This window comes from Hipposideros armiger, unplaced genomic scaffold (genome assembly GCF_001890085.2).
Source record: "Hipposideros armiger isolate ML-2016 unplaced genomic scaffold, ASM189008v1 scaffold_447, whole genome shotgun sequence".
Classification (NCBI taxonomy): Eukaryota; Metazoa; Chordata; class Mammalia; order Chiroptera; family Hipposideridae; genus Hipposideros; species Hipposideros armiger.
In genome coordinates, this window is record NW_017731797.1 from 1,430,863 (window position 1) to 1,441,872 (window position 11,010).

Below are 11,010 nucleotides of genomic sequence, written 5' to 3' on the forward strand. Positions count from 1 at the left end.
AGCAACTTGTCTGTTCCCCTTCCCCCGATTCCCCAATAAAATCTTTTTAAAAAACACACAAAACAACCCATTAGTGAAAGCAACATCTCAGAGGTGGGCACAACCTCAGTGCTTTCCTAGCCTGGCATCCCGTTAGCCACTAGAGTTTTTTCACCCAGATAGAGTGTTATTTTGTCCACAAGCAGGCCCTGCATTCTTATCTTATACCCACAAAGAGAGATGAAAAAAGTGGAGGCAGTTTTAGGTGTGAGTCTCTAAAGAAGTGGGCTGTTTGACAGAGGAAGAAAGAAAGGAGGTGATAAAATAAATGGACAACTTCTGTGAGTGTCACTTGGGTCACTCGAGTGATGCTGAGTACCAGGCTGGGTAATCTCACATCCACCCCTATCCACTTGCTGGGCCACAGCCTAGCAATTGGGGGAGGGGTCAGGGAGTAATGTTAAGGGCACTAACAGGGAAGACCTGGTTCAAGTCTTGGATCCACAATTTCCTGGCTGTGTGAACTCAGTCAAGTCCTAAACTTCACTGAGTCCTGGTCTCCTCCTCTGAAAAATGAGGCTATGCATAGGGTCACTGTGGGACTAGATAAGATCACAGATATAAAGATCACAGCCAGTACTTGGTCACCCCTCAGCTCATTTTTCCCAAACCTGCAAATGAACACTCTTCTCTTTTCAAAGTCTTCCGTGATCCTGGCTGAATTACAGGTTGCATCTGGCTAGGCGGTGACCCAGTCTCAGATGGAGCCTTTGCAGCATGCCAGTAGCCGGGCCTACCTGCCTCTGCAGGCTCACTGGTCCAAGGTCATTGCAGTGCTAGACAGGGTGTGGTTTCAGGGCCACACAGCAGCTGCAAGCCCTTCTCATCCCAACTCCAACCCTAGAACCCCCATTGAGGAAGCAGCCTTGAGGCTCCAGGGTGGCCAGCTAGGGAGGAGAGACCAGAACTCCATCTCCATCCCTCTGGACATCCCCTGCTTCTCCTCCCCAGACAGGTAGAGGTCGGGGCCCAATGCAGGAATCCAGGCCTTGGCCATCGTCTGAACTCAGAGGCATCAGCATAAACCCTGCTCAGGCCCCACCCAGGTGCATCCTGAAGTTCTGGAGAAAGTGAGTTTCCACCGGGGCAGCAGGATTCTGACTAGCTTCTAAGATGTGAGGGTCCAAGGAGCCCCATGGACCACGAGAAGGTCAGGTGAGGGGCCACCTCAGCTGCCTACCATCCTCCCATGCTGGGTGCTCAGGAGTCCCATCCCACTCACCTATTTTTCTGGCTTGAATAAATCAGGGCACCTGGGCCCAAGGAGGTGGGGATGACCCTAGAGGCTGAGCGGCCCTTTCTTTCTGAGGGGCCGGACCCCTGCACACCCCTGGAGCCAGCCTCTTTCCCCAAGGCCCTCTCTGCTCATTGAGTTAGGCTTCCCTAGCCTCTAGCCAGCATTGCTCCCCCACACCCCACCCCAAACTTTTCTATTTCATGTTTTTCCCTCTTTTCCTTGAGTGCGGTGGTAGAGGAATAGTAGAAACAGCAGGGCCTGGGGCCTAAAGCCCACACTTCCTTTGGTGACAGCTAAAGGCGACATCTGGAACTTATAAACACAAACAAAGCCCAGCGCTGCCCATGCCTCCCCCAACTCATCTTGGAACCTTACTGCTGCTCCCACCTCTCATTTCCACTGCCTCCCTCCCCCCTCACTTCTCTGTTCCCCTCTTCCACAGGCCCCACACCCCATCTCATCGCCCCATCCATTTCACTCTCCCTCACCACCGTCCACCCTCACTGCCCCACCCCATCTGGGACTCTCAGCAAAGGCTACTGTAGAACCAGACATTCCAGAAGAATCTGCTTCTCTCCCAGAAAACATAGCCTGAATTTCCCAGCCCCACCGCTGGGCTCCTCATAGAGGCTGGGAACCCTACCCATATCTCTTCTGGCACCTACGGGAGAACAAAAAGGCCTGGACATTGAGGTGGGCAAGACCCAGGGAGAAAAACAGGCCAGTCCCAGGAAGCCAGGGAGGTCTTGGAAGTCAACACTCAACTGGTCTTGGGCTGGCTCCATCCAGGTCTTGTCTACTTTGATGGGTTTGACTCCTCCTTCTGAAGTTGAAAGTATCAGAACTAACAAGGACGTCAAAGGTGTGCGCTGTGAAATAAGCCAGGCACCGTTTTCAGGTTTGTCAAGGTCTCATCTACTGACATCAGGCCCTAAATATCCTCTCCCTCTCCTTTCCCTGGGGAGTCCCAGGGAGACAGACATGGACCCAGACATAGCGTCTGTCCCTAGAGTAAGCACAGCCTCCATGCTGATCATCCCCCCAGGGCAGTGTGACATAGTGGCTATAGCCCTGCATTGGTCCCACGGGACTTTCGGCAAGCCATTTAGTTTTTGGGTCTTAATATCCTCATCTGTTTAATGGCTAATGTGTACCTTACCTACCTCAAAGAGTAATTAAGAGGATACAACAGGAAGCAGCCTAATATGTGGAAATAGCTTCCTATCAAGGAAATCTGGGTTCTAGGTTCAATCCTGCCACTAACTTGCTGTGTGTCTTTAGGCAAATCTCTTATCTACTCTAGGCTCACCTGTAAAATGAAAAAGCAATGTTAAATCATCACTAAGTCCCCTTCCACCTCTACCATTCTATGATTCTGTAGTATATATGAAAGCCTAAAAGAAATCCATTGTCAACTGCAAAGTGCCATTTAAATACATGGCCTAAGGCTTTCTATCTGGTCTTGGATAGAAATTTATGTAAAATGACTGTGAGAGTTGGGGGGAGTAGAGACACAGGACTCCAAAAAGGCATGTTCCCCAGAGTCTGTCTGAACTTCCTTGTAGCTCCGATAAAGCTGTCTGCTGACTTTAGGAAGGCCTGCCAAAAGTGACAGCTATTTATGAAATAATTTACTTTGGGTGGTGTAAAAACTCATGGTGGAAACCGCAATCACACTCACACATCCTGTTTGCATTTCTCTGGGCTCTGCCTACTGTTCTATCATGGCCCTTCTTCCCCAGAGGGTTGAGCAGGGATTGGGGCAGGGAGGCTCCTCCTTAACCATGGAGGCGGCCAGCTGAGCGCCAGCCTCCTCCCTCTGAGGTTCTGAAAGAGGCACCCGCTGCCCCTGAGAGAGAAGCAGGACCAGGAGGACCAGTGGGTGATTCTGATCAATGCCACTTACTGTGCCTAAAACCATGGCCCCCTGGAAGGCTGACATAATAGTATCCAATAATGGCCAGAGACACAGATCCAAGCAGAGACATAGAAAAGTAGTAAAGAAGGGAAAATACCTAAAAGGCCAGACATTGAAAAGGCATCCTTTTCACACAGCTCTGGAGACGTGATACCTTGAGGAACATCGTCTCTCGCCTCCACCATGAATCAGCTCTCCATCTCCAGTATAACCTCTTCTGAGGGTTCTTGCAGTCTTGATGGTGTGCCAGGCAATGTGCCAGGTGTTAGACACATCCTACCCATCTCATTTCACCTTGTCAGCAACCTTCTGATCACAGTGGATGTAGCTATTCTTGTTTTGCAAATGATGAAAGTGAAGCTCAGGGAATTTAAGAGACCTGCCCAAGGTCGGAGAGCTCTTTCTTGGAGCCAGTTAAGGCCCAGGCTCTCCAAGGGGGTCCTCAAACACATCTGCAGACACAATTCCCCTGCACCCAGCTTGGGGCAAGGAGCTTTGCATGTCAGAGGGAGAAAGGACTTCTCTGGCATAGCCCTCACCTTTGAGCTGAGGACCTTAGGAAGGCTGGGCTGGGGGGAGGTGTCTTGGGACAGAGCACACAGCAAGACGGTAGATTTGACTGAAGGGAGGAACTAAGGGCCAAGACAAGAATATTTGAAACTAGAAGGGGCCTCAGGTTAAAGGTCAGGGGTTCTCAGCAGAAGAGAGAGTACAACAAGAAGAGGGTATCAGGACTGCATATTGGGAAAGGACTCCGACACCAGCTCCTAAGGGAAAAGAAGACTCAGCCCAACCCCAAAATTCTACACATGGGGAAACTGAGGCCCAGAGTGGGAGGGAGGCTCCCCAACAAAGGTGCACTCTTGGGATCAAGCCATCCTGGGAGTAGTATGCACATGAACTGTGCATGAGAGCCGGCAGACTGAACACACCCCCTCGCCAGGAATGGCATGAAAGTGCTCATCGTTTTTCTTCATGTTTTTCCACCTTGATGAAAATATTGCAGAAACAAAGAGAACCATAACTTCCACTTCAGTTTTCATAGCTAGCTTCCTGTACTTCTGGCCCTTTTGACATTCCTATCAGTAATGAAAGTTGTTCCCCCTCTGGCAAGCTGATGAGGGATGAATATCCTCCCAGTGCCAGTATCCTACCCCCTCTAGTGGGGGCTGCCCAGGGTTCCCACAGTGGCTCAGACATTCAGTTGTCTCATTTCCTCTTTTTTTCCATCCTGAGGCCTCAGTTGCCTACATGAGGATAATAGAGACTGGATAGGAGAGGGGGTAGGGAGTGACTTGACTTGGTTGGCAGTGGCCCGGTGCCCACATAACAAGTCTAAGACCAACTCAAGGGGGGTCCTCTCCCTACCTCTCCTCATCTCTCTCAGGAGGATTAGGCACAGGGCTATGTGGGTGGAGGTGTTGTTTTTAGGGATTCCAGAGGGCACCTGTGCACACCTAACACAGCCTCGGAGAAGGGGAGTGTAGGTATGGCCTTCAACCCAGGACAGGCCCCCCCACGAACCCTGGAGGTGGAAACAAGCAGAGCTGCATGGTCCAGCTCCAGCCCCCAACCAGCCAGACCCAAGATGGAGAGCCTGATACCAGGGTTGATGACCTCGGCTCTCGTCAGGTGGATCTGGGCTCCAACCTCAGTTCTGCCACCTAAAAGCTGCCCAGCACACTGGGCAAGGTCCTGAGCCTCTCTGAGGCTGCTTCCTCCTCTCTATACTGAGAAGGATTTTAGCAAATAGTTAGCAAGTACCTCCTATGTGCCAGGTACAGTAGCAAGTGAGGAAAAGCAGTTACATCCCTGGGGGGAGAGAAAGAGAGCTATTAATCAAATTATCACACAAATCCGCTTGACAATGCCAAAGGGGATAATAATAGGACCTCCTCCTAAGGGTGTTACGTGGAGAGGATTAAAGCGGGCAGCTGCATCGAAGCACATGGGAGCCTTCGGAAACGCCAGTAACCTGCTGTTGTGATCCCAAGCCCTTCCGACGGCATCTTGTGGAGTTGAAAAATTGGAACACTATTTTCTTCCAGCGCTTTAAAGTTTTAAAAGTATTTTCTACCCATTAGCTCGTCCAATCTTCCCAATAGCCCCTAGGAGGTAGGTACTTTATTCCCACCCCCACCCCCACCCCCCCATTTCTTGATGAGGTGACTGAAGCCCAGAAAGGTTAGGTGACTTCCTCAAAGGCTTCGGCAGGGAGATCGGGTTTTTACACCCGCTCAGTTGTTAAAAGGAAAGGCTGGAAAACGCGGAGCCCGGGGCCAGGAGGCGGCCGGAAATGAGCGGGTTTCCCGGCCTCGCTGTGGGCCAGTGGGCCGGGGTGTGCTTGTGCTCGTCCCCCCGCCGCGTGACAGCCCGCCCTCCCGGGCGCGCGGCGGCCAAGGCCAAGGGCTCCTGGGGGGACCCTGGCCGGGGCGGCACGTCCTTCCCCTCCGGCCCACGCTCCCGTTTCCGGAGGGATCTGAGCCGGCCTTCTCCGGCCAGGAGCCAGAGGCCGCCGGGCAGACAGCCCGGGCCGGGGAGCGCGCGCGCCCTCCTGCTCCCAAGCGCGCCCCTCAGGCGGCCCACGCGGACCGGGCGCCGCGACCCCCAGCACTCTGGCATCGGGACATCACGGAGCCCCCCCCGGGGGCGTCCCTTCCTCCGCCTTCTCGGATTCCCGGGACTTCAGCGATGCCCACTCGTCTTCCCTCTGGGGCTCCGGGCGGAGGCGGCGGCGCCCAAATCGCTATACCCGGCGCCTACCAGCGCCAGGAGCCACCACCCCGGTCCTTATCCGGTCTTCAGGACGGCGTGACGCGGGGGCGGAGGACGAGAAACCTGAAATACACGGAGACTGAATGGAAAGCAGGAGAAGAAAGGGCTGGTGGCGATGGGAGCCTTGCAGTGGCAGGAGGTTGGAGTGCAGCCTTCAGTAAAGCACCCGACTCTGAGACACCACCTCCATGTCTGTAAAACCAGGACCAGGAAGTGAAAGACTTGAACTTTTAGAACCTGCAGGAAGGGTGGTTCCTGTAAGCCCTGCACTGGACACGAGTGCCCATTGTTAGTTAACTGTGCAAGCGTGTGGGTCTCCTTCCTTGTGTCCCCTCCACCCACCACCACTAACGTGATGGTAGAGCTGCCTCTTACCCTGCTCAGGAGGTTGCAATGCAGTCCATTGTTTGTACAGCACTTTACAGTTGGTAAACCTTTCCTACATATATTTCATTTGAACAGTATGTGAGTCAAATTGCCTGGGTTTGATTCCTATCTCCACCACTCACTGGTTGGTGACACTGGCTGAACTTGGGTTGCTTACTTAATTTCTCAGTGCTTAGTTTTCTGGTCCATAAAATAGGGCTAATACTAGAACTCATCTAGTTGGATTATCGTGAGGATTAAGTGGCTGATACATACATGTACTGTACTTGGCCCCTGCTCCCTGTTAGCTGTTATGATTGAGCTCCTGCTGTCTACCTTAGAGCCTCCTTGGTAGATGAACTTCCCAGACCCCTCTGCATGTCAAAGGGAGGGGAAGAAATTTAAAGCAGCACTTCTCAATTTACATGTGCGCACAGCTCCCCTGAGGATCTTGCTAAAATGCAGATTCTGATTCGGTGGGGAGGGCCACTGAGATCCTGCAAGTCTGACCACCTCCCTGCTGCTGCTGCTGCTGCCGCTACTGCTGCCACCAGAGCACCCTGTTAGCAAAATCTTAGAGCACTGGTTATGTAAACTTGGCTGTGCAGTCAAAATCACCTGGAGGGCTTGTTGAAACAGATCACTGGGCCCCACTCCCAGACCTCTGATTTAGTGGCTCTGGGGTGAGGCCCCAGGACTTGCATTTCTAACAGTTCTCAGGTAATGGTGATGTCACTGAGGAGAGAACCTCTGTTTTAGAGCATCTTACCCACAAGCTTAAAGCCACTACTAATGTCAAGCTGAGGCGGGTGGGCTGAGTGGTAGAGATCATCAAACAGCCAACGGCAGCTTCCTGTGCTTTGGTAATAAAAAAAAGTTGGGGGGGGGGAGGGTGTCACCTGAGGTTAGGAATCAAAAAACCTCCTAATTTTAAGGGGGTTAAGACACTAGAAGGAAAGATAAAGGGACAACATGGGTCCTTTCTCAGCATCCTTTAAAAATAAGAGTGAGAAGGAAAGACTGCCCTGCTAAGTGAGGACAAAAGAAAGGGAACGAAGGCCCCTGCAGCTCACGTCTTCCGGTTTGGGATCCTCTCTCCCCAGACAACCAGGAGAACCGAGGGAAACCGGAGGGTGGCAGCAAGGCCCGCAAGGAGAGGACAGCCTTCACCAAGGAGCAGCTGCGGGAGCTGGAGGCTGAGTTTGCTCACCATAATTATCTGACCAGGCTGCGGAGATATGAGATCGCCGTGAACCTGGACCTCTCTGAGCGGCAGGTACGGCCACAGGGGACCCCTCCTCTTCTGGGCATCCCTCCTTTCCTTGGTTCCCTCATCCCCCTCCCTTCCCACCACTAACACCCTAAACTTCTTTTTTCTTTTCCCTCCACCCAGTCCAGCTGTACCTGAGAATCACCTGGGGAAATTTTGATAACACCGATGCGATTGTTTTCATGAGTCTGAGATGGAGTTCAGGCATCAGAGTTTTTCAAAGGTCCCCCAAGTGCTTCTCACATGCTGCTGGCTTTGGAACCTCTGATCTGGCTATTCCCAAACTTGAGTGTGCATTGGAATCACCTAGGCGCTTGTTTAAAATGCAGATTCCGGAGCTCTGGAGAGAGATTTTGCAGTAATAATGAGTGGGCCTGGGATCTGCATTTCTAATAAATTCTCCAGGTGATTCAGGTATGTGGCTGGTTCCTGGACACACTATGGAGAAGAACTTCCTAGCCCTTTGTATTGGGCTTTCCCTCAGAGCGTTCCACCTATGATATTTAATAGCAGCTTTCAGTTGATAAAGCACTCTGCCAGGGTGCTGGATTTAGAATCAGAAGACTTAGATTCCAATCCTGCCTCTACCTGTGACCCTTGGGACATGTCTCCCACCCTCTCTGAGTCTCCATCCGTAAAACAGGTCATAACCCCACCCTGCAGGTAATGCTGAAGCTCAGATGAAAATATGTGTGGACCAGAGCTACCAAGCTGGAAGGTGCTTTATACATGTGCCTAAAGATGAGGCTAGTGATCTTTTGTTCCCAGACCCTTGGATAATAGAAGCTGGAGGGAGGAGGAGAGGGGGAGGGCCATTGGCACAGGTGGGGCAGGGCATGTGGGGCCAGTGCAGAGTGATTTGTAAAACCTGTTCCTATGTCTGTTTAGGGCTTTCTTTATCTGGAGACAAAAGACAGGCCTCTGGGCAGATTGGGGTGTCCTCCCTTTGGTCTCAGTTTCTGGACTTTTGGAGGAGTGAGGAGGGACAAGCGGTGTTTAGAGCTGGGGTCCCTGGGGCTGCCTGCACCCTGGTTAGCTTGAGCATCAGCTGGGGAGGTGGTTGTAGTGACCAGTCTCCTTTGCTTCCTCCGTCAGGTCAAAGTGTGGTTCCAGAACCGAAGGATGAAGTGGAAGCGCGTGAAGGGGGGTCAGCCCATCTCCCCTCATGGGCAGGACCCCGAGGATGGGGACTCTGCAGCCTCTCCAAGTTCAGAGTGAGATTCTCCATGGAGACAAAAAGACTGAGGACTGAGCCCCCGACCCAACTGCTCCCACCCCAACCCCACTTTCACCTTCTCCCACCCACCCCAGGGCAGCGTCTCCACATCTTGCAGTGACTCTTGGATATGAAACTGCCCAGCATTGCTGGGAGCCGTGAAGTTTCCCAGAAAGTCCTGTCCAGCATTGCTCTGTCTTAGCAGCTCCTTCCCCAGGGCCTTTGCTTTCCACAAGTCTTGTGGAATCATACAGCAGCCAGACCAGACCCAAGAGAATCCAGGGAACAGCTCCAAGGACACTGCTTCTCAGGGTCTCTGGCTGCTTCCCATACCTCTTCCTACCACCCCCCTCCTACACCAGCCAGGTCTCTGCCAGGTCTGGACTCCACCTGGCCTGCTGGGAGAGTAACTCGTGAAAGCTAATACTTCACAAAAAAGGAAACGACTGACACACACAGACACAGACACAGACACATACACCTCGACCACCTTTCCTTGCTGGGCTCTATATCTGAGGCTTTGGGGCCCCTGGATTGTCCCAAAACCCCAAGGAAAATTAGTGTGAGGAGGGTTGAAGACAGAAACTCAGCTACTACAAATAAGAAAGCATCCCTGTCTCCAAATTTGTTGGCTGTTAGGTGGGCGAGTTTATGAGCGCCGACTGGAAGAAGACAGTTGCAAAAACAGCCTGGTGTAGGTCTCTGCAGTCCCATACAGGCCCATTTACATTGGCTTAACTGCGGGGGTGGGGTGAGAATGGACCCAGGACACCACCTGCTTTTTCAAAATCAATTCAGGAATACAGCTGGGACTGTTGAGCAGCGCCCCAGAGCAACGGAGCAGCTATTCCTTTTAAATCCACAATTTCTGGATTGCAAAACTATCCAGATGCTCGTGTTATTGAGTTGAGGGCCGCAAAGTGTCCCCTATGTTCTGAGGATGGAGAGATTATCCTAGGGCTGCTGGGTGAAGGCCTAGAAATGCGGAACCCTGGAGAGGAAGGTTCTCCAGCTGCAATGTCCTGTGTTTTCAAAGGATTCTGACTGCAAATGAGGACCCAAAAAAAAGCAATCCTTCTTTCTCCAAGGGGTGCGTTTGAGCCTATCTGATGTATTACACAAATGCTGTTATTATGGGAGGAGCTACTATGTTTATATGTGTGAACTGCCCACATCCTCTGGCATGACACTCCAGGACTGATGGCCAGACATCTTAGGGCAACTAAAGTCTTGGAGCAAGACCCCCTGCCTGCCCCAGTGCTCTGTCTCCCAATGCCAGTTGTTGTTGCAGAGGGAGGTCAGCAAGAGTTTGGATCTCTTGTATGTAGATTTAATCATGCACTTGTAAAAAGAACCCCACCTCCCAATCCCAAAAGGACTAATGTTGTGGGAAATGATTGCCAAATGAGATGGCTGGTTAGAGCATGCGTAATTTTTTCTAAACCATACTTCATGTATTTTCTTAAGATTACATCAAGTTAACTGTGCAAGGTCAATTCACTTAGTAAGAAAACTCTTGGAGAAATAAAATCAATAAAAAAACAAAGTTCCCAGGCCTTTTTCCTTACAGCGCTAAGAACCACAGCTGTGTGTGCAATCCTCTGATGCTCGCATGATGATTGGCTAATGTCTAGAAGCAACAAAAAAGAAAAAATCATCTAGAATAAGGTATCCCCCTTTAGGTTTTTCAAAAGGTGGGGGTGCATATGTAATCATTGCCCTCCCCCGCCAAAGAAAACCTTTTCTCCCATGCAACTACATTGTCTTTATTTCTCATAAAATTTTAGCTTTCTGTTTCCCCAAACTATGGCTTCTCAAACGGTCAAAGTTCTGTAAACAAAAAATGAACTCTTCTGTTAATAAAGGCATCTTGACTAATCATCCCAAATTTTTAAATTCAAAGTCTGGAGGTTTTGTTCTTCAGGGTAAAACAACATACACCAATAGTAATAAAAATGACACAATAAAAAATGTCCCCAATTCTATGTCTTTTTAATTAAAAAAATTTTGTCTCACCAAAATGTCAACAATTTTGTTCAAAATGAACAAAATAGGACTGGCTAGAGATGGAAGGGAGGGAGCCAGGAGAGGAGACCTGGCCAGGATTTGGCTTTGAGGCAGGCGGTCTGGGCCAGGTGTGGGCAGTGACCAGAAATGACATCATCAGGAGCTGGCAGAGGAAAGCAGAC

General features: G+C 51.0%; 1 protein-coding gene across 2 annotated transcripts in view; it reads left to right on the forward strand.

Moving 5' to 3' along the window:
- MEOX1 (mesenchyme homeobox 1) overlaps positions 1 to 10,762 on the forward strand; it is a 19,894-nt gene extending 9,132 nt beyond the window's left edge. The window contains exons 2-3 of one of the 2 annotated variants that reach the window (XM_019665544.1): positions 7,439 to 7,611; positions 8,701 to 8,927. In XM_019665544.1, coding sequence (XP_019521089.1) covers positions 7,439 to 7,611; positions 8,701 to 8,823 — 296 coding nt within the window. In that variant the 3' untranslated portion in view covers positions 8,824 to 8,927. Of the gene's footprint in view, positions 1 to 7,438; positions 7,612 to 8,700 lie in introns of both variants that reach the window. The other variant, XM_019665545.1, reaches the window with a different exon arrangement.
- Positions 10,763 to 11,010: the final 248 nt, after the last annotated feature.